General features: G+C 40.0%; 1 protein-coding gene across 7 annotated transcripts in view; it reads right to left on the bottom strand.

The window, feature by feature from the left end:
- Positions 1 to 23,715, bottom strand: part of HSD17B12 (hydroxysteroid 17-beta dehydrogenase 12) — a 162,317-nt gene that overhangs the window by 42,522 nt on the left and 96,080 nt on the right. For all 7 annotated transcript variants that reach the window (XR_014069645.1, XR_014069646.1, XR_014069647.1 and 4 more), the window contains 2 exons: positions 8,212 to 8,276; positions 7,314 to 7,358 (listed from right to left, as the gene is read on the bottom strand). Coding sequence is in view for 2 of the 7 variants with exons in the window: in XM_081544991.1 (XP_081401117.1) it covers positions 7,314 to 7,358; positions 8,212 to 8,276 (110 nt within the window). In the remaining 5 variants the exon portion in view is untranslated. The remainder of the gene's footprint in view (positions 1 to 7,313; positions 7,359 to 8,211; positions 8,277 to 23,715) is intronic.

Here is a 23,715-nt window from a genome sequence, read left to right as displayed (position 1 = left end):
AAGGTGTCCATAGGTGCATGGATTTATCTCTGGGCTTTCTATTTTGTTCCATTGATCTCAATTTCTGTCTTTGTGCCAGTACCATACTATCTTGATGACTGTAGCTTTGTAGTGTAGTCTGAAGTCAGGCAGGTTGATTCCTCCAGTTCTATTCTTCTTTCTCAAGTTTGCTTTGGCTATTCAAGGTTTTTAGTATTTCCATACAAATTGTGAAATTATTTGTTGTAGTTCTGTGAAAAATACCATTGGTAGCTTGATAGGGATTGCATTGAATCTATAGATTGCTTTGGGTAGTATACTCATTTTCACTATATTGATTCTTCTGATCCATGAACATGGTATATTTCTCCATCTATTTGTGTCATCTTTGATTTCTTTCATCAGTGTTTTATAGTTTTCTATATATAGGTCTTTTGTTTCTTTATATAGATTTATTCCTAAGTATTTTCTTTTCATTGCAATGGTGAATGGAATTGTTTCCTTCTGTTTTCTCATTGTTAGTGTACAGGAATGCAAGGGATTTCTGTGTGTTAATTTTATATCCTGCAACTTTACTATATTCATAGATTAGTTCTAGTAATTTTCTGGTGGTATCTAGGGTTTCCTATGTAGAAGATCATGTCATCTGCAAACAGTGAGAGTTTTACTTCTTCTTTTCCAATATGGATTCCTTTTATTTCTTTTTCTTCTCTGATTGCTGTGGCTAAAACTTCCAAAACTATGTTGAATAGTAGTGGTGAGAGTGGGCACCCTTGTCTTGTTCCTGACTTTAGAGCAAATGCTTTCAGTTTTTCACCATTGAGGATAATGTTTGCTGTGGGATTATCATATATGGCTTTTATTATATTGAGGTATGTTCCTTCTATGCCTGCTTTCTGGAGGGTTGTTTTTTTTTTTTATCATATACGGATGTTGAATTTTGTCAAAGGCTTTCTTTGCAAGTATTGAGATAATCAGATGGTTTGTATCTTTCAATTTGTTAATGTGGTGCATCACATTGATTGATTTGCGAATATTGAAGAAACCTTGTATCCCTGGGATAAAGCCCACTTGGTCATGATGTATGATCTTTTTAATATGTGTTGGATTCTGTTTGCTAGAATTTTGTTAAGGATTTTTGCATCTATGTTCATCAGTGATATTGGCCTGTAGTTTTCTTTTTTTGTGACATCTTTGTCTGGTTTTGGTATTAGGGTGATTGGTGGCCTCATAGAATGAGTTTGGAAGTTTACCTTCCTCTGCAATTTCCTGGAAGAGTTTGAGTAGGACAGGAGTTAGCGCTTCTCTAAATTTTTGGTAGAATTCACCTGTGAAGCCATCTGATCCTGGGCTTTTGTTTGTTGGAAGATTTTTTATTACATTTTCAATTTCCATACTTGTGATGGGTCTGTTAAGATTTTATATTTCTTCCTGGTTCAGTTTTGGAAGGTTATACTTTTCTAAGAATTTGTCCATTTCTTCCAAGTTGTCCATTTTATTGGCATATAGTTGCTGATAGTAGTCTCTTGTGATCCTTTGTATTTCTGTGTTGTCTGTTGTGACTTCTCCATTTTCATTTCTAATTTTGTTGATTTGATTCTTCTCCCCTTTTTTCTTGATGAGTCTGGCTAATGGTTTATCTATTTTATTTATCTTCTCAAAGAACCAGCTTTTAGTTTTGTTGATTTTTGCTATAGCCTCCTTTGTTTCTTTTTCATTTATTTCTGCCCTGATTTTTATGATTTCTTTCCTTCTATTAACCCTGGGGTTCTTCATTTCTTCTTTTTCTAGGTGCTTTAGGTGTAAAGTTAGGTTAGGTTTTTCTTTTTTCCTCTCTGCTTCATTTATTTCCACCATTCTATCTCCCACCTCACTTATCCTCTCTTCTGCCTCAGTTATTCTACTGTGGGTTCCCTCCAGAGTGCTTTTGATCTCAGTTATTGCATTATGCATTATTGATTGACTCTTTTTCATTTCTTCTAGGTCCTTATTAAACATTTCTTGCATCTTCTCAATCCTTGTCTCCAGTCTATTCATCTGTAACTCCATTTTGTTCTCAAGATTTTGAATCATCTTTACTATCACTATTCTGAATTCTTTTTCAGGTAGACTCACTATCTCCTCCTATTTGGTTTGGTGGGGATTTATCATGTTCCTTTACCTGATGAATATTTCTCTGCCTTTTCATTTTGTTTAGATCACTGTGTTTGGGGTGGCCCTTCTGTATGCTGGAAGTTTGTGGTTCCTCTTTACTGTGGAGGTTCCTCCCTGTGGGTGGGGTTGGACAAGTGGCTTGTCAAGGTTTCCTGGTTAGGGAAGCTTGTGTTGGTGTTCTGGTTGGGTGGATCTGAATCTCTTCTCTCTGGAGTGCAATGAAGTGTCCAGTAGTGAGTTTTGAGGTGTCTGTGGGTTTAGTGTGACTTTTGGCCACCTGAATTTTAATGCTCAGGGTTATGTTCCTGTGTTGCTGGAGAATTAGCATGGTATGTCTTGCTCTGAATCTTGTTGGCTCTTGAGTGGAGCTTGGTTTCAGCACAGGTATGGAGGCTTTTGGATGATCTCTTATTGATTAATGTTCCCTGGAGTCAGGAGTTTTTTGGTGTTCTCAAGTTTTTGATTTAAGCCTCCTGCCTCTGGCTTTCAGTCTTATTCTTACAGTAGTCTCAAGACTTCTCCATCCATACAGCACCGATGATAAAACATCTAGGTTAATGGTGAAAAGATTCTCCACAGTGAGGGACACCCAGAGAGGTTCACCGAGTTGCATGGAGAAGAGAAGAGGGAGGAGGGAGATACAAGTGACCAGCAGGAGAAGAGGGGGAATCAAAAGGGGAGAAAGCAATCTAGCCAGTAATCAATTCCCTATGTGCTCTCCACAGTCTGGAACACTCAGAGAGGTTCACAGAATTACACAGAGAAGAGAAGAGGGAGGAAGGAGATAGAGGTGACCAGGAACAGAAGAGGGGGAGTCAAAAAGAGAGAGACAAACCTAGCCAGTAATCAGTTCCCTAAGTGTTACCCACAGCCTGGAACACCCAGAGAGATTCTCAGAGTTAAGTAGAGAAGAGAAAGGGGAGGGAGGAGATAGAGGCGACCTGGGGGAGAAAAAGGAGAGTCAAAAGGGGAGAGAGCAATCGAGTCAGTAATCACACCCCTAAGTAAAAATAGGTACTGAAGATTAGATTCTTAAAAGTACAAAATTGGTAACAAATACCAAAAAGCAAAGATTAAAAATCTAGAGTAGAGGTTAGACTCTCAAAAATACAACATTAAAAATATAAAACAAAATCACAAAAATTATAAAAAATATATATATGAAATTTGTTTTAAAAATAGGGTCTTTTTTGCAAGGTAAAATAGTAGGTTATAAAAATGAAAATTAGAGGAGTAATAAAGAACTTAAAAATAAAAAAATTAAAAGAATTTAAAAATGATAATAGTAAAATATATCTAGGAATTTCTCTGTAGCTGTTGAGGGCAGTGTGGGGTCAGTTCAGTTTCAGATATTTCCTTGTTCCAGCTTATACTTCTTCTCAAGGTCTATAGACCCCTTCCAATGCTTGTTATGCTAAGTCGCTTCAGTCGTGTCCGACTCTGTGCGACCCCATAGATGGCAGCTCACCAGGCTCCGCCATCCCTAGGATTCTCCAGGCAAGAATACTGGAGTGGGTTGCCATTTCTTTCTCCAGTGCATGAAAGGGAAAAGTGAAAGTGAAGTCGCTCAGTCGTGTCCGACTCTTAGCGACCCCATGGACTGTAGCCTACCAGGCTCTTCCATCCATGGGATTTTCCAGGCAAGAGTACTGGAGTGGGGTGCCAATGCTTAGTCAATGCTAACTACAGGGTTTTAATCTGTTGCACTTGTCACTTCCTAAGCAGTTCCCTCTTCTTTGTTTATTTTGGCTTCTTCTGTTTGCAAGTCTCTTCAGTATCTAATTTCCGCCCTGACACAAGGAGGTGAAGGTGGTCACTTATTTAAGCTCACTTGTTCAGTTGTGCTGTGGGGAGGGAGGGAAACTGCAAACAAATATCACTGGTGTATGTGGGGAGTGCTGGCAGTGTATGGACCACACTGGGTTTGCCCCAGCTCACCGCACGTGTGCTTTCTCGGTCTACACTGCTCAGGCTCCAGGTTGCTCTGCAGGGGAACTGTTCAAAGCAGGCCCTGGGTTTCATGCACTTCTCAGGTCTAAGTTGCTCAGGTTCAGGCTCTCAGGTACTCCACAAAGGCACAGATTTGGCTGTGTGTGTGTTTTGTGCCCTTCCCAGGTCCGAGCAGCTCAGACGACCAGGTGCTTGGCAAGCACACTGTCCCAGGTGGTCTGTGCATCTTATCACCTCCCTGGTCCCAGCTGCTCAGTTTCCCGGGTGCGTTGCAAGAGTGCCATCTCAGGTATGCTGTGTGTCTCCTCTGGGGAGCTGATCTCTGGCTGCAACCCTCCTGGCAGATGTCAACCGTCCAGGATCCCAGGAAGACTTGGTGAGCAACTGGGAGCCTGCTCGCAGTGTGGTGGAGGATGCCATCTCTGGGGCCGAGATTGCCCCTCGCCTTCTGGCTCTGGCTGTCGCTCGCCTGCCTCTCTGCCTCTGGGGAGAGGGGGGAGTTGCCGGCTCGCAGCCAGCTAGCTCTCCTCTGGTATTCGCTCAGTCCTTTGTTCTGTGAGCAGGCCAGGGTGTGCCTTAGGTTAGAGCTTTTCACGGGAAAGTTCTCTCTCTCTTCTTTTTTTCTCTCTGGCTATCCCACAGTTTGGGCTGCTATCTCATGTTAGCTCCCTCAGATTGTCCTCAGGGCATTCAGGCCCAGTTCTCACCCTAAGCATGCCACCTGCGCCTCCCTGTTCAGCCCCCACTCGCTGGTGGTGGATGCGAGCATCTGGGCTACTTCTCTGCTGGAAGTTGCAGTTAGGTGCGCATTCTGTGGGTTTTTTTTTTTTCCCCTCCCAGTTATGTTGCCCTCTCAGATTCCAAAATTCCCCACAGACCCACCAGTGAGAATGTTTCCTGGTGTTTGGAAACTTCTCCTCCTTCAAGACTCCCTCCCCAGGATGGTCTCTGTCCCTAACTCTTTTGTCTCTCTTTTTGTCTTTTATATTTTGTCCTACCTCCTTTCGAAGAGAATGGGCTGCCTTTCTGGGTGCCTGGTGTCCTCGCCAGTGTTCAGAAGTTGTTTTGTGGAAGTTGTTCAGCATTTAAATGATCTTTTGATGAATTTGTGGGGGAGAAAGTGGTCTCCCTGCCCTATTCCTCCACCATCTTAGGACCATCTCTCCAACACTCATTATTTTTTAACTCTCATTATTTTTAAGCATTTGGCCAAATATATTAGAAAGGATTATCAAAACCATAGTACACTGTCATTTAAAAAGGCAAAAACCATAAAACAAACTATAGACCACACAAGTGATCTTAATTTTGATCAAAAAATTTGCTTGCTAAAAAAGTAACAGCTGCATACATTTACTCAAAATCTTCACCATCTCTGAGTTTAACAAAGTAATAGAAACATTTTTTAGAGCCTTTAGTATGCTCTGGGCACTATTCTAAGAGATTTACACATATTACCTTGTTTAATTCCCAAAACAACTCTGTAAGGTAAAGAGAATTATCTGCCTCAATTTATAGATGAAAAACTGAAGCACAGAGGGTAAGTAATTCACTCAAGGCCATATTACTAGTAAATGATGGAGTTATTTAATTAACTTGAAGCCTTACACAGATTATTGAAGAATGATTACATTTACATAGCATGCCAAGGGAAATACCTTTAAGACTATACAGATATATGCACATTAACCATGTTTTACAAGCATTAATTTTGTGCACGTGGGTCTTGAGCCAAAGCTACTGAAAGATCCACTTGTTTATAGTTTGCCTCACACTGAATCTTACTTGAGAAAAAATCTTGGGTAACAACAACAGAAAAGACAGAGTGACTATTTGTTTTATAAAATTATTTGTCATTTTACAATGTAATTCATTTGAGGGGCCTTTAGGTAACAAGATGCCAGATGTCACATGGTGTGCATGCATCAACAATGTGGCTTTCTTTTTGGTAGACCTGCTCTACCTGAATCAACTATATTGCTAAAATCACATAAAGACTGAATTAACTACATGCTTTAAAAGCAACATATACATTACACAGGGAGAAGCATAGCTATCCATATATGAAAAGTTGAATAAGGCATAATAAGATTTTAGGGTCTCTGAACTTGGCATAAGATTTTAGGGTCCTTGAATTTGAAATCAACTGTGTAAGGGTTATGATTTCTCAGGACATGAAGATCCGAGGAGAACTTTTTTTTAAATATTCACAATTAAAAAAAAAAATAAAGACTATGCCATATATATAATTTCATTCTTATTTATATTTATCTGGTCAGTCCAAATAGTTTTGAGTATTTTTTTTTTTTTGGTTTTCTTAAATCAGTATATGAGTTAATGAAAATATCAGTAATTTTGCTGTTCCATCAGTATGTTCAAATTTAAACTACCTGACATTACACATGGAAATTCTGCCTTAAGCAGTATTTTCTGCTGATCTGGTATGTATAATCAAGGTATGCTATCTCATCGTAGTTACTGTTAAAATAAAAGGGGAAATAGAAATTTTCTGGTGGTCCAGTGGTTAGGACTCCAAGCTTCCACTACAGGGGGCACAGGTTCGATCCCAGATTGGGAAAATGAGATTACTCATCCTAGGAGAGGTAGGGAGGGATGGTTCTGAGATGCTCATACTTGCTAGCTATTTCTTCCTTTTAGCATATATTAGCTGTGGTGTCTTTCGTTGGCATATACAAGTGACATGGCTATAATGCACGTATAGCAACTAGAAATGAGAGTAATTTTCATGTGTGGCAGTAAAAATCATTCTCATTACTCTGGGGTCCCACATACAATGCTTTTCCACAAATTTAGCTCATCAGCTTACATGGACCACAGGAGATATGGACTGGCAACAGTAGATTAGCAATGAATTATTTGTAGGTGAAAGCTCTGTAGAACAATCAATCTTCAGCCTAAGTTAATCTGCATATTCCCAGGACTCACTATGTTTTTGTAGGAGTGTTTGTATATAGGAGGCATTTAATAAATGTTCAGTTGCTAAAAAGGAGAACTATATAGATATCCGTTTGGTATTTAGTTCTTTCTACTTCCTGAAAACGTAAGGAAATAAACTGCTTTCATCTGGAATGCGTACTTGAATCAAAACAAGAGCTGACTGAAGTGAACAAACTGATTCAGTGTTTTTAAATAGAAAGATCCAGAAAAAGGTGACATATTTATAAAGAAGCTATTTATAAAGATGACATATTTATTATAAGTTTCCTTACCTTGCAAACAGAAAGGACATTAACATTTATCAGTTTCTTGATGGTCTGCAAAAGAAATATTGATCATTTTATAAAGATTTGATCATGGAAGTGACCACATTATATATAAGATAGAATATAAATAATCCAGAGATGCACTGAAAGTTTCCCCAGATACAGTATAGAACTTGGAAACTGATAGGATTTGGAGTAAAGAGGCAGATTATATTTTACTCTCAGTATTATAGTATTTTTCAACTAAATGCAGCAATTCATGCTAATATACAACATCCAAAGTATATGTACAAGTGAAATCTGCAAGCAAAAAAACCACACTAAACCTAAAATAAATATGCAATTTCCTCTCTGCTAACATGGAAAGAAGAAACGATTGAATCTAAGATTTTCAACAATTTTTTAAAATTTACATATTCTTTCAATAATATGCTTTCTAGTTTTTATTAAAGAATTAGACATGCATCAAGTATATAGCTTTCAATTTGGTAGAGCTAGTTTACCTGAATCTACCATATTGCTGTATATTATTAACACAATTATGGTTTTTAAATTGATGTAGAATCCTGATACTTAAACAGAGCTCCTTTGATGTAATAAAAATGATAATAATAAAATTGGAGCTACTATTGAACCTAGCGTTGTACAGATGAGATGATAAATATTTTCTCATTCAATCCTTCTAACATGTCTGTAAAGCTGCCTATATTATAGACAAGGGAACGGAGACTACGGATGGTTGGGTCATTCCCTGGGGAACTCAGGTAGTGAGTAGAAGGACCAAGGTGTGAATCTCAGCTGTTAGATGGACTCCAGCGCTCACAGTCTCAACATTATACCATATTGCCTCACCCATGCCTGCATGCATTCTTTCTATGACCACAATCCACAAAAACCAACTTACCTTGTCCAAGTCAGGAACATCCAAAAAGTATTCCGGATACTCATATGACATTCCCACATTGTTCACTGAAATAAAACAAGATCATTAGCTAGCTAGCATACATTTTGTAGATTTGACATAAAGACATTAAAAATAATGAGACTAAGATGATACATACAATTACACAAAATGTTGTTTATGTCTTGAGTGATCTCTCTATCCATAATCTACCTGTATGGACAGTTCAAATGTCTCCTCTTTCACTAAGCCTTTCTGGCAAAAGGACTTTTTATTGGCCTCCCAATTTCCATAGCCCATTGGAGTATGTGTGCATTCCACCTCTGTAATACACCTGTAGATATTGCTTAACCTTTCTCTCCGTGTGTGTGCTCAGTCGAGTCTGACTCTGTGACCTCATGGACTTTAGCCCACCAGGCTCCTTTGTCTGCAGGATCATCCTGGCAGGAATAATGGAGTGGGTTGCCATTTCCTCCTCCAGGGGATCTTCCTGACCTGGGGATTGAACCTGCATCTCCCACAGCTTCTATATTGGCATGCGGATTTTTCACCTCTAAGCCACCTGAGAAGCCCAATCTCTCTTTAGATCTTCAATTTTCAGAGTACAGTAGAAAGAGCAGAGGATACAGTTATATAGGAGACTGAAAACTTGAGTTCTACTTACAACTGGTTCAGAAAATACGTGACTTGGGATAAGTCACGCATGGTATGCAACTCAGTGTCTTCACCTCTTAAATGAGAGCATGTTTTAATCATTCAACAAAAATTTGCCATTCACTTGTGTGCAAGACACGTGTGAAGAACCAGAAAAACCATAAAGAATAGTTTGCATCATGGAGCAAACTATCCAGCAGAAAGAGAAAAACACTAAACAAAAAGAATTAAGCAATTATTTCATTACAAAGTACAGAGTGCCGTGGGGCCTATCCCAGACCTCAGCTGGGAGGTGAAGGAAGGTTCGACGTTCACAGAGGTTAAATAACTTGTGCAAGGTCACAGAGCAAAGTGAGGCTAGGATTCAAACTGAGACTATTTGACTTCAGAGGTGTCCTACCCACTACTGAAAGCCATCCTATGACTCCATTCCTTATTCAGCTCAGGGAAAAAAATGTCAGTAATAATTGGATAATAAACAGAAATCTGATAGCAATGTTTAATAAAACTGTACGGTATCAGAAAAAAAAAGGTTTCAGTAGCAAAAAGATAATGAAATTCTGATCATTCTGCTCAAGCTTATAAGGAATTATGCCAGATAAACCTGATAGTAGTAACAGTAACTTTTTCAACAGACTAACAAAATTAGTGGCTCAAAAGAACTCAATAAAGGTTCTATATTTAGCAGTAAGCCAGTCACTTGAGGCTGTGAGTCTCAAGATTTTACTGGCACAATTCGGTCAGGATGGCTTGAACAAGATCACTAAAACCTGTCTGAAAAATCTGTAAGCAAAGGACAGTAGCAAAGCAAACTGTATTTAATTAAGATTCATGACCATATGAATAGGGATGGTATCTAAACAGAAAAATAATAGCAGGTTCAAATCCATTTTTATTTTATTCAAAATGTTCTCCACCCACCAGGGGTTCTAAGAATCAATTCTTTAAAGATCAGCAAAACTAGCTGAAGGTGTGGGTTTGTGTTCATTCGACTTTGCCTTAACCATCTACAAGGTTATAAGGATGAACGACTTATTTACAGAAAAATAGCAACAACCAAAATATCCGTTAAAATGTTAAACTATTCTTTAGAAAGCCAGTGTAAGATTACAGGAATCCTCAAGGAAAGGTTTTTGTCAAATTGTAATGTTCTTCGGGAAAGAAAATTCCATCACATACTGTGAACTCCATCTCTCTTCACTCTCTTGTATCTAGAAAACTTTCTAGCTGTAGGTCTCTGGATCTAGAATCTAGATCTAGATTCTAGGTCTCTTTCTAGCCCATGGAAATACTAACGCTCCTTTTCAAAATGCTGAAGAAAATTGAACAGTGTTACTATAAATCTTTTACAGTCCGGATTTGGATTTAGAAGGAAAAAAAACCAGGAACTTTGTAAGCAGCACCATTAACTTTGTCATCTTGGCAACTTGTGTTACAAGGGCCAAAGTCAAGCTAAGGATGCCCATGCATAACTAATTAAGCAAGGAAGTGATACTCTGGGTAAGGTTGTATCTACAACCCAAAGCCTTCAGATCTGTCTCTGCTAACTGAGCAAAGGAAAGACATCACAGCTATCTACTCACATGGTGAAAATGTGATCATCTATTTAAGACAATTCTAAAAGAAAACACAGTCAACACTGAGACCTTTAGTCCAAAGAAATAAATGGTATTATGTATAAGGATTACGGTTTTATAATCAAAAATAAACACAGGAAAAAAAGTGTTAAAATTGGAATAGACCTTTCAGAGCACAGAGCCTGACTTCATGAGGGGAAATACATGCCAAGGTCACACTGGCAAGTGGTCCTTTACTCTTAAATCTCTTGCTATTTTATTAGTTGGACCTTTCGCTGGTGGAAGATATGCTACCTGTATTCTCTCCAAAGTAAGCAATCACTTCAGAGCACTATTATTTAAGAGTTCAAGAAAAAACAACTGTTGCTCTCAAATGTTACTTCTATAAACTTGCACATCGGTGAGAATCTTTTGGAAAAAGTAAACTCATTGCAATTTTATTTTGAGACGTTAGGTGGCAGCAACAACCAGACAGCAGGCAGAAAAGGCAACCAAACAGCAGGGACTTGGAAAAGGAAGAAAACAGGCTTTGGGTAGGAGGGAAGGGTGGAAATATTTCCATTATAATTTAATCTCATTAAGAATGGGTACATGCAATACCATCTTCTTATATTACAGGATTCATTACAGGATTCGCCAAATCAAACAATGCCACAAGTTGTTCCAACATCATTCAGATAATTGAAAATCCCCTAGCGTTTTAAATTGGCATTAAATATCTGTTCATTAGTGAGCTTCCTTGAATTCTTCAAGTCAGGCACCAGAGGCAGATTGAACATTTTTGTTCAATGACCTGAAAAACCCTTTTAACTCATGTAACACACCATGTCTTTCAGAAAATGAGGTGTTATATGTACATGTAATCTCAGAATTCCAAGCACTATGCCAACAATCATCACAGGACCATGAACAGATGGAAACTCTTTCCCATCAGTTTCTCAGTGGAGTTCTAAGGTTGGGAAGAGCTCAACAGAAGAGATGAGGCAGACGGAAAACAGAGGTGAAGACAGAGCAAGAACAAGGACAAGGTTAAGTGCAAAGAGAAGGAGGCGGTGGATCCTTGCAGAGGAACTGTCAGTGTGCCATGCTCACAGTGCTCTCTCCAGGTCTGCATCCAGAACTTTCAGAAACACCGAAACCGGCAAGGATGATACTTTAAAGACTCGGAAAATCCACAGAGTATTTCTAAATGTTATATAAACATTCTAAATTACACCATACTGCTGTTTAAAAATCATTTCCACCTATCATACTTTTAAAAAATGATGAGAACATACACAAGGTTTGTTTCTTCTGAATTCATTTGCTGCTGCTTCCACCCTTACTGGGCTGAGAATCCTTTATCAAAACCAGCTGCTGTAGAGATAATGATGTCATTAGGAAATTCGATTTCTGGCATCTGGGTTGGGCATGAGGGAGGAGCAAATGACAATAAATTGCTAGAGAATAAAAGTCCATCTGAACGAACACAATAATAACAGATATGGGTAACCACACACAGACCACCTTCAACCTGCTGCCTCTTCCAGATTAATCAGACATAAGACATTAAGGCAGTTTAAAAATACACTGCCTAATGATGGGGCTTCCTAATACATAACAAATAATGCAGTCTTCTCTATTTCTCTCTCATCACATCAAAGTAGAAAACATGATACTAAGTTTACATTTTGGTCACATTTGTAGCTGGATACACTAGTGTACTTCATTCATAAAAAAAAGAATTTAAAAAAATGCTGCCACCTCACTTTATTGCAAAAGATACTGAATTTTTAAAAATGTAGACCCAAGTAACACCATGAGTGGAGAGAAACTTCTCTTATTTTAAGCTTTTGAACCAGGAGGGGATGGATCTCAGAGTCCAACAGACCCAGATTTCAGTCTACAGCTACCAGGTCCTAACGAGATGCAGGTAGGTGATTTCACTCCAAAAAGCCTCAGTTTCCTCATCACCTTTATATATAAAATAAGCATGACAATTTAAGAATTAAATGGGATAATTTACATAAAATGTTTAACCCAATGCCTGGAATATACTCTGCCCATGGAACTCTCCAGGTTACCCACCCATACTAGAGTGGGTAGCCATTCCTTTCTCCAGGAGATCTTCCCGACCAAGGGATCAAACCCAGCTCTCCTGCATTGCAAGCATATTCTTTACTATCTGAGCCACCAGAGGATCCCAAGTGAAACCCCTCAAAGGTGTGGCAGTGGGGGGCCTCCTTAGTAGCTTCCCTGGTGGCTCAGACGGTAAAGAATTTGTCTGCAATGCAGGAGACCTGGGTTGGATCCCTGGGTCGGGAAGAGACCCTGGAGGAGGGCATGGCAACCCACTCAAGTATTCTTGCCTGGAGAATCCCATGGACAGAGGAGCCTGGCAGCCTACAGTCCATGGGGTCTCAAGAGTTGGACACGACTGAGCCACTAACACTTGGAATATACTAGTCTGTTAATAAATGGGGAGAAAGAGTTGCTATTGCTGTGTGGGCACTTATGCAACAAGTGTTTATTGAACTCTTATTTTGTACCCAACATTAGGGTAGGTGCTGGTGCTGCAGCACAATAGCCAAGGTCTCTGGTTTTATTGTACATAACCAGCACTGAAGTGGAGGATCCATCTAAAAGAGAGTTCTAGGCAAGAGTTAACCAGAATAACTTTACACGGATTGAATTTATCCTAATTGCTCCTGTACCCTCTTTACTTCATTCAAGTAATCTAATCTTACAGTCTGCGGAGTCTGGAAAGTGATGCAAAGAAAATTCCTTCTTTGCCTTATTTAACATATTGCTGTAGCTAGCACATGTTCAGACTCTGACAGATGATATTTGGAACAGCAAGTAAAACATTTTGCAAACTTTACAGTTTTCCTACACTTGTGAGTAGCAATTTCTAAATAAAAGAGAGTTTACAAGGCTTTAAATCTACAGCGCTTTTACTCAGAAATTGAAAAATTAAGATTGAGTCAGAAGCAACACAACAGAACATTTCAGCTCCACTGTTTAATTACAAACTGCTACGTGATGCTCATTACAAAACCATGTAAGATTTGCCATCCATCAAGTTGGAAGAGAGAATGAGGACAGAAGGATGGAAGAGGGTTGGTAGTTAAAGCTCAGTGAATGGGAGGAACGTGTGTCAGTTTCATGAATGATGGTTCTGCTTACATTTCTAAAATCACAGATAACTGCCCAGTTTTAAGCTAAAGGTTTTCCTTTAATTAATATCACTAGTGGGTTTTGACTGAAAGGAAATACATTTGAATTCAACCTTGTTCTCACTTTAGAAATCCAATCTCGTTCAACACATCTGATGGAACTATAAAGCAGTATGAAAGTGAAAGTCACTCAGTCGTGTCCGACTCTTGGGGACTGTATGCACTGTACCCTCCAGGCTCCTCCGTCCATGGGATTCTCCAAGCATAAATACTGAAATGGCTTGCCAGTTCCTTCTCCAGGGGATCTTCCCAACCCAGGAATCGAACCCGAGTGTCCTGCATTGCAGGCAGATTCTTTACCAACTGAGCTACGAGGGAAGCCCATTAAGGCACTATACTTAGTCTAATAACGTTCCTGATGACTCTCCTAAAAACTCCATGTACCTGTTCTGCTTGCCATGATTAGCTGCATCAGGCTTCTGCTTCATTCAGCCCAAAGGAGGGCATTTACACCAGATCCCACTGTCTACTTGAATCTCCACTTTGCTTTCTCACAGCTTTTGCAAGTTTAACATAACTCAAAATGAAATCATCGTTGTTTTCTAAAGAATTGCTCCTGGTTCATGGTCTCATGGTCCAGCTACTCAAGTTGACCTGAAAGCTGCTAATTAGTAATTGTATAATCTTGGACTGCTTTTGAGTGACTTTGGCTACCGGATGCAAAGAGCTGACTCATTGGACAAGACTGATGCTGGGAAAGACTGAAGGCAAAAGGAAAAGGGGACAACAGAGGATGAGAGGGTCAGGTAGCATCACTGACTCAATGGACATGAATTTGAGCAAACTCCAGGAGACAGTGGAGGACAGAGGAGCCTGGCGTGCTGCAGTCCACCGGGTTACAGAGTCTGACACGACTTAGCGACTAAACAACATAATAATCCTGGACAACGCGTTTAATCACTGTAAGTCTGTTTCTTATCTGTTAAATGGGATAGAAATATTAATATCTATCTTATAGGATTGTTGGGGATTGAACGAGATTCATTAGCATGGTGCATGGCATATAAAAACACTTAATGAATCTCGGCAATAATAATTTAAAGCAAACTGCTACTATTCTTGACTCCTCTATCAGACAAGACCTCTGATGAGGACCTCATCAGAAATTAGTCCTATTTCTATTTAAACATCTCTCCAGTCAATTCACTTCTATCCATTCCCACCGCCATCATTCTAATATAAGCCACCCTTGTCTTATATTTCATTGCTGAAATAGCCTTATCAGTCTCCTTGCATCAATTCTTGCCTTTTCTACTCCGGAGTCAGAATGATCTAAAATGCTAGAATGATATCAATTTACTGCTTACAACTCTACAATGTCTACACTGTCCTTCCAATAAAGTCCAAACCTATCAACCTGGATTTCTAAGCCTTTTGTGGTGTCGCTTAACCTCCAGACTCTAGCATTACAATCTGTGCTCTAGATTTACAGACCTTCTGTCAGCTCCTCAAACCTGCCAAGCACATTCACCTCAAGGTTTTTATACATCCTGTTTCTTCTACCTGGAAACATCTTTTCTTGCAGGATTAATCAGCTTTCAGGTCTCAACTTAAATATTACTTTCTCGGAGAGATCCTCTCTGACACTCTTAGCCTTCTCGGCAATTTACCCTTTCATTACATGAAACATACTCCTAATTACTTGTTCAGTGGCTATCTTCCATGAAAGCAAAAACAGTATCAGTTTTGCTTACTGCTATCTCTCCGCAATTTTACTTGTTGAATGAGTTAGGGTGTGACCATCAGCAAATAGGAAGGGACTTCCCTGATGACACAGTGGATGGGACTCTGCCTGCCAATGCAGGAGACAAGGGTTCAATCCCTGGTCCAAAGGCCTCCACATGCTATGGAGCAACCAAGTCTGTGAGCCACAACTTCTGAGCCCATGTGCTACAACTATGGAAGCCCGTGCTCTGCACAAGGAGAAGCCACCACAGTGAATGGCATCACAGCGAAGAGGAGAAGCCCTTGCTCACCACAGCTGGAGAAAGTCTGCACACAGTAACAAAAAGACCCAGTGCAGCCAAAAATAAATAAATAAATGCAATTATTTTTTAAAAATACAATCTGCCTGTAGCGGGGGTGGGGAGGGTGGGGTGGGGGAGGAAGACAAACAATTAAGAAAGAAAAATGGTGTATTATAAGGAATGCTGTATAATATAGTTTGCCTGGTCCTTGTCCCAGATTCCTGGATGGAAATATCTAAACCCTTGGAATGTCTTTGTTATTCATGCTGGGGCCTTTGGATCACATCTGAGTTTAAGCTAACCAGACAAAAAACCTGTGGTTACTCACCAGTGACTAGAGTTGGGGCTTTGAGCCAGCCCCGCCTGTGGAAAAGGGATGCGGGCTGGAAATTGAGCTGAATCACCTGGCCAAAGGTTTGATTAATCATGCCTAAATAATGAAACTCCAATAAAAACTCTGGACCCTGAGCTCGATGGAGCTTCCTGGTTGGTAAACACACAGACGTGTGGAAAGGGTGATGTCCTGACTCCACAAGGAGAGGGCAACGACACTCTGCGTCTGGACCCCTCTCGGACTTTGCCCTTTGTGTCTCTTCGTTTGGCTGGTCTTGATTTGTATCCTTCACAAGAAAACTGTAATTTTAAGTATAGCAAGTTGCTGAACCTGAAAGGGTCATGGGAAACCACAAATTTGTGGCCACTTGGTCAGAAGTGCAGGTGGCTTGGGGACCTCCAAACTTACAGCTCGTGTCTGAAGTGAGTGCAGTCTATTTGGGGACTGTGTCATCGTACTTGTGGGGTCTACATTAACTCTGGTAGTTTGGGACAGAACTCGATTGTATTAGAAAAGAGAAGTTTTGGGAATATCCTAAACCCCAAGAAGGCATGAAAATTATATCCTGGCATAATAGAGAAAATTCACCCTCTCTACAAACTGTCATCCTACCATCCTACCATGCTCCTCTAATCCTTTCTTGTATAATAAAATAATAGCCTCTGTCCTTTCTTGAGCCTGAGTCATTTTATACCTGGACTACAGGGAAAGGAAGAAAAAAAAAAAAAGGAAAAGGAAGAAGGGTGTTTCCAGATATCCAAAGTTTATCACTGGTGCTCTCTCAACTAACTTCATCTTGCCCTTCTACTTTTCATTCCCTCTCTAGGTACCCTTGGGCTTCCCTGGTAGCTCAGTCAGTAAGAATCCACCTGCAAGTCAGGCAAGTCAGGAGACCCAGCTTTGATCCCTGGGTTGGAAAGATCCCCTGGAGAACAAAACTGCAACCCACTCCAGTATTCTTGCCTGGGAAATCCCATGGACAGAGGAGCCTGGTGGGCTACAGTCCATAGCGCCACAAGACTTGGACATGACTTGGCAACTAAATCACCACCACTATTCATCAACCTACTACTACAGTTTCCTCTTTAAGCCTCGCTACTTCATTTCAAAATGATTTCTCCACTTCTTTCATTAACTAAAATAGTCATTCCTCAAGGTGACTGATCCAGCAAGTAGACAGTAAACTGAATACACTAATACCAATAAGATGTAAATGAAAATGTCATTGCTCTTTCAGAGATATTTACATTTCAAAAGAAGGCACTTTAAAGCTAATTTCTAAATAGTAAAGTTCCTGAGACTGGCAAGAAGATCATCTGTAGCTTTACATATTTTAAAACCCTCTGAAAAAGCAGCAAGACTCTTCTACTTGTAATTTCCTTCATCAACTGGGACTGGGAAGCCACATAATAACTTTCCAAAGTGCTTAAGATTTCTTCCCTCCCAGGGTTCCTAGAAAAGTTTTCCTCAGCCCAGTTGCTACAGTCCTGTGGTTCCCACTCTTGGCCATCTGTCTCCTTTTCCTATGACACTTTGGGGACTGAACTATAAGGAAGCCATCTCTAGATCACAACCAAACTAATTATCTGGGAGTTTGCCATTTTGAAGCTAACTGGTCCTTTCCCACAAGTAGCTAATAACACTTTTGGGTCTTTTGTTAAGAAGCTTTGAAAATTAAGTATAAACAGTTACAGAGTGGACAGATCTTAACTGTTAATCTCTGCTCAAACTATCTTTTAAGATACTTATTCCCAACACTCAATTATTTTCCACCCCAGAACAAATACTAAGTTGGAGGGGGGAAAACAGAACACAAATGCTTCTGATGTTTTTCCCATAATCCATAGGTATAGGTAAGGATAATCAAGAGATATTTTTGCATCAGCTGAGAAGAGAAGATACTAATTAAAAAATAATCCACCAAATACATTAATAGAACAATTATTTATTTATGAAGGGCACAGGAAGAAAAGAGAATAATGTCTATTTCAGATTTTGCAATCAATTGACTTTTATTGTCTATACATACTGTTGTTATTTAAATTACGCCTCTTAATATAATGATGGGCACTGTGTAGAGACAGAAAAAAGTTGATGGGTAATCAACAGGTCTAAGACACTAAGCCATTACAGATTGACACCCTGTACCAGCTGATTTTCTGGACTCTACAAGTTACATAACTAATGACATATGGGTGGAGAGGACCTTCACAGCACTTGGCATAGGGAACCTCTTGGTCCAGGATGCATTAAAAGCTTGAAAAAAGCTATGGTTGATGTTTTTAAAATGAATCACAAACTGAGCATCTTTTTCCAGAAGGACCGTTCTATTTTTTGCCTCTAGAATAAAGAATGCCACTATTTAAAAGTAAAAAAAAAAAAAAGTCAGCGTGGAATTTGAAAAAAGTATTGTCTGTGGCATACTTCAAAACCAAGTCTGCTCCCCTGGCCTTGGTAGATTACACCTTCTGTGATGCGCTATATGAAGTCCTCCACACCGATCTGGGACACACAGGAGAGTCTCTCTGAGGAATCAAGTGAGCACTGGAACAGTCACATTCTGTTAACCAACTGTTTGCTTACTGAAAGCAGGACTGATGTCATTTTCTCTAAATAGCTGGAGTTTTTTTTTTTTTTTAAGTTTTCTTAAATCTGTGTTTCTTGGCATGTGCCTGACAAAAGACAGCAGATGTTTGCTTATTTTACACAACAGAGTAAAGAGTTCATCATCTCAACCTTACACATTTGCAGTCTGATCAAGTTATGGTGAGCTTTCATTTCGAATTCACAGAATTCATGGCCATTTTCTTTCCACTTATTGAAAACTTAATATTTCTTTAACACAGAGAATTTTCTATTGCAATTCTGAAAACAGAAATTCTCTTTATTAAGCACTGACTATGCTTTTAGCGGTTAATGCTATTCAAACAAATGGAATATACCTTGGTGATTTTTATTTATTTTTATCATTACTGGCTTCATTAAAATTTTTTCAGTAGAAAAAAAATCTTTCTCATGACTTAATATGGACTGATTGCTAAATCTTACTAGAAATCAATGTATATGTTTGTTATTTTAGGTAATATTATAAAGGTGAGACTGACATTAAGCAGAAGAGGAAGGAGAATAAATTAAGATTATTTTCCCCTTCTTAGACAGAGGAGTATAATGGGATCTGGACTGGGGTGTGGGGAAGAGGGAAGAAAGTGAAGGGCTATATGTTCAGGTAATAATAATAAAAAAAAATCAACACCAGACCCCTCCCACAAGTTCTAGATGGTTACACCCACACTAGAGAAAGAACTGTAAGATTTAGGTTGAAATATGACCTAGTAGTAAGATGAAATTTAGCTCATAAGGACATTTTAATATTTTTCTCAAAACTCTTGGCAAATTAAAATTACAATGCAATATATCTGCTAATAAATGTCAATAATAATTATACAAAGCTTATGATTAAGGAGACAGTTCTGACAGAGTAGGAAGAAAACAAAGTGTATAGCCAATTAACAGTATAATGAACATGAAAGTGCTGCTATAAACTTTAAAGGAGCATTAGCTCTAATTATTTTTATTATTGAGCTGTAACCAACCTAGAAATCAAAACATAAGTTGTCCCTGTATGTGTGTGGGGGCCAAAGTAAGTATTCAATCAAATTGTTTAATTACAGTATAACTTCAAAGCCACACTGTGAAGATCGTAACCTCAACCTCAGCACTGCTGAGACTTCAGCCTGATCATTCTTTGCGGAGGGAATCTATGAGCATGTTTACCAGCATTCCCTCCCGCCCTGCACAGGCCCAACAGAACTTCCTCCTCCCTCCTCAACTAGTGACAACCAGAAACGTGTCTGGACGTTGCCAGACACTGCAAAATTGCCCAGGTTAAAAGCCGTGTCAAAGCGTAAGAAAAACCTCCTAGTTATGCTCATGGCTCTCCCACACAAACTGAGGATGAGAGACAGCCAAGATGAACTGGAGACAGATGTCTATCACTAGGCATGTGTGAGGCTCAGATGGCAAAGAATCTCTGTGCAATGCAGGAGACCAGGGTTCAATCCCTGGATCGGGAAGATCCCCTGGAGAGGAGGGAATGGCTACCCACTCCAGTAGTCTTGCCTGGAGAACTCCATGGATAGATATGCCTGGCGGGCTAGAGTCCACGGGGTCGCAAAGAGTCAGACACTACTGAGCAACTAACACTTTTACTAGCTGTGGGTGGCTGCTGAACATTTAAAATGTAGCTAGTCTGAACTGAGATATGTTATAAATGTGAAACACACCCTATGACTTGAAGACTTGCTATGAGAAAAAGAATATAAAATGTTTCCAAAAATGTTATGTGGATTACATGGTAAAGTGATAACATTTTGGATACAGAGGGTTAAAATAAAATACATTACTGAAAGTTTCGTTTGTCCCTTTTCACTTATTAAAAATGTGGCTACAAGACAGGTTAAAATCACATACGTGGCTTGCATTATATTTCCAGTGGACAGTGATGAACTTGTGCAAAAAACTACCTCTCCTCCACACTAGTTCCAGGCAGCCCGTGATGACACAGAGCTCTGTCCCAGTTTTCCTCTTTCCTTTCTCTCCATTCTCCTTGGATTAGCTCGTCTCCTTTCTCCAATGAGACGGCTACTCAGGGACGACTGACCTCTAAGCTCTATCTCTAGTTCAGAGCTCTACTGAAAACTAGACCCATATGTCCAACTATTAACTTGACAACCCCACCTGGTGGGGAGGGGATGAATAGGGAGATTGGGATGGACATAAATACACGTCTGTTGTGGTGGTTTTGTTGCTAAGTTGTATCTGACTCTTTTGCCACCCAATGGACTGTAGCCCACCAGGCTCCTCTGTCCATGGGATTCTCCAGGCAAGAGTACTGGAGTGGGTTGCCATCTCCTTCTCCAATGCATGCATGCATGCTAAGTCGCTTCAGTCATGTCCAACTTTCTGCAACCCTATGGACAGCAGCCCACCAGGCTCCTCTCTCATGGGATTCTCTAGGCAAGAACACTGGAGTAGGTTGCCATTTCCTTCTCCTACTTATCCCATAGGTAACTATTTTTGATCAGGGTTGTCTTTCCATTCAGAACATTATACTACATAAAGCTAGGTGCTTTCTTGTTCATTGTCGTATCTCCAGTTCACTGACTGGTGAATGAATAAAGAAGGGCGGAAACTGCTGACTCACAGGCTGCAATTTACTAAGGGGCTGGACTACAAAAGCAGTGGTTCCATTAGCATATGTGACCCAGGAAAATATCAATTCTTATGTCTCAATATTAATGCTTATGTACTGACACAAGTCCTAGGATTCTGGAACTGGGTACCCTGTACCTCATCCTTCATAGATCTACCTACTGTGCCTAAACTCACACTGTAGACTTTCTATATACTGGGTCAGGAAAGAACAGCTGAAGAATGCCTTTTATAACACTCCAGCCCTAAAGGAAATCAACCCTAAATATTCACTGGAAGGACTGATGCTGAAGCTGAAGCCCCAATACTTTGTCCACCTAATGTGAAGAGCTGACTCACTGGAAAAGATCCTGATGCTAGGAAAGATTAAGGATGGGAGGAAAAGGGGTGACAGAGGAAGAGATGGTTGGATCGCAACACCAACTCAGTGGACATGAGTTTGAGCAAACTCTGGTAGATAGTGAAAGGCAGGGAAGCCTGGTGTGCTGCAGTCCATGGGGTCGCAAAGAGTCAGACATGACTTAGCAACTGAACAACAACAAGCCCATCAGCAGCCTGATACCTGACATCTTCCATCTTCAGTGGCATAGCCCCAGAGCAGTTATAATTTCAAAGTTACCTGGTGAAAAGCAGCTGAAATCTTACAAAGCTAAGAACCACTGTGATTAACTGAACTTTCCCTGAAAGAAAGCTATTCTCCAAGAACACAAGTTCAAAATAAGTCTCCTCTCATTAGGGGTCCTCGACGCACCTTCTGGCCTCAGCCAGTCTTCACTCTCTAATCCATGACTAGTTGGAAAGGGTTCTGGAGAGATTTCGGCCATGTCTATCCTAACTAGTAAGCTATAGTGGCTACTGATTTGCAAATTTAGAAAAAAGTCCAGTTTTACAATGTTAGTCGTGATTTACGCTTAGCTAAAGGAAGAAGAGCTTGTGAAAGACTCCAGGCAGTGTATGCATTAGAGAAGAACAAGGCAAACACTAGAACAGTGTGTTCACTCAACTTTTGCTCTCCTGTAAGTATGAGAGTAGCTGTGAGGGTAGGTGGGGCATGGTGATGGTGACTCAGACCAGGCAGGGGCTGAGAAGATAGCATATCAAAGCCAGGGTTAACCCCAGGCCCAAGGGCACCATAGACGGCTACACATGTACAGTACTTTTTAATTGCCTTACCAATAAATTATATAAGAGATTATTCTTTTATAGTACGAGGGAGGCAGGTGGGGTCTTGACTAAAGTAAAATCAGGAAACATTTTTTAAAAGTATTTTCTCTTTGTCATTCCTCCTTTTATAGTCCAATACAGAAAACAATGGCAATTGCCAGGTTCACACCAATGTAGGCAGTGGGATAAAGAGATTTAGTGAAGAAGTGATGTTTTTCTGAAGTAGATGCCCTTTTTCTTTCTAGAAATTAGTCAAGAGAATGGAGGGTAACTTTTTGAAGCCTGTATTTTTTTTCTCCTTAAAATCTGATGAATCTTTTCCTTAACAAGGCCTCATACTTCCACATCTCAGCAAAAGCATTGGTTTTTGGTAATAAGAGTAAGGTAGCTGAGGTGTAACATAAGGAAGTAGCAGACTTCAAAAAAAACAAATACAGTAAGTCCCCTACGCGCGAACCTTCAAGTTGCAAACTTTCAAAGATGTGAACGTGCATTCACATGTCCAATCACATACGTTAGTTCACGTGTCTGGTGTACACTGTCAAATGCATGCATCCTCTCCAAGTGGCAGTGCTTTTGTTTACTTTACTGTACAGAGTACTGTATAGAGATTGGACAGCATCATCAGCTCAATGGACATGAGTCTGAGCAAACTCCAGGTGATAGTGAAGGACAGAGAAGCCTGGCACGCTGCAGTCCACGGGGTTGCAAAGAGTCAGACACGACTGAGCGACTGAACAACAACAACAGCAACAACTGTATAGAGTGCAGTCGTGCAGTATCTTTATTTTAAGCCCAGGATGTCTGGACTCAAGCATAAAGCAGCAGTGATGTGGCTGGTACATCACTGCTGAAAAGTACACTACTGAAAAGTACAAAAGTACAACAGTACTCAATAGCGCTTTTCAAGGGACTGTATATACTGTTCAAGATTAAAAACATTTTCTTCGTTTTTTGTGCTTCTTTGTTTTTTATGTTATTTGTGTGAAAAATATTATAAACCTATTATAGTACAGTATTATACAGCCAGCTGTGTTTGCTGGGACCTAGGCTAACTTTGGTGGACTTACTAACTGGACTTACTCTCAGAATGGAACTCGTTTTTAGGTAGGGGATTGACTGAGCGACTTCACTTTCACTTTTCCCTTTCATGCACTGGAGAAAGAAATGGCAACCCACCCACTCCAGTATTCTTGCCTGGAGAATCCTAGGGATGGCAGAGCCTGGTGAGCTGCCGTCTATGGGGTCGCACAGAGTCGGACACGACTGAAGCGACTTAGCATAGCATAGCATAGCATTACTGTAGTGGCTAAAACCCAGGTGCAGTTCTCAGCCTCTGTGTGACCTCAGGCAAGTCATTCATCTGAGTCACATCTTCTCAACTG

This window comes from Giraffa tippelskirchi, chromosome 11 (genome assembly GCF_054371585.1).
Source record: "Giraffa tippelskirchi isolate mGirTip1 chromosome 11, T2T-mGirTip1v1.2.pri, whole genome shotgun sequence".
In the NCBI taxonomy this organism is placed as follows: Eukaryota; Metazoa; Chordata; class Mammalia; order Artiodactyla; family Giraffidae; genus Giraffa; species Giraffa tippelskirchi.
Note: the sequence above shows the minus strand (reverse complement) of the source record. Positions and strands in the feature narration are given on the sequence as shown.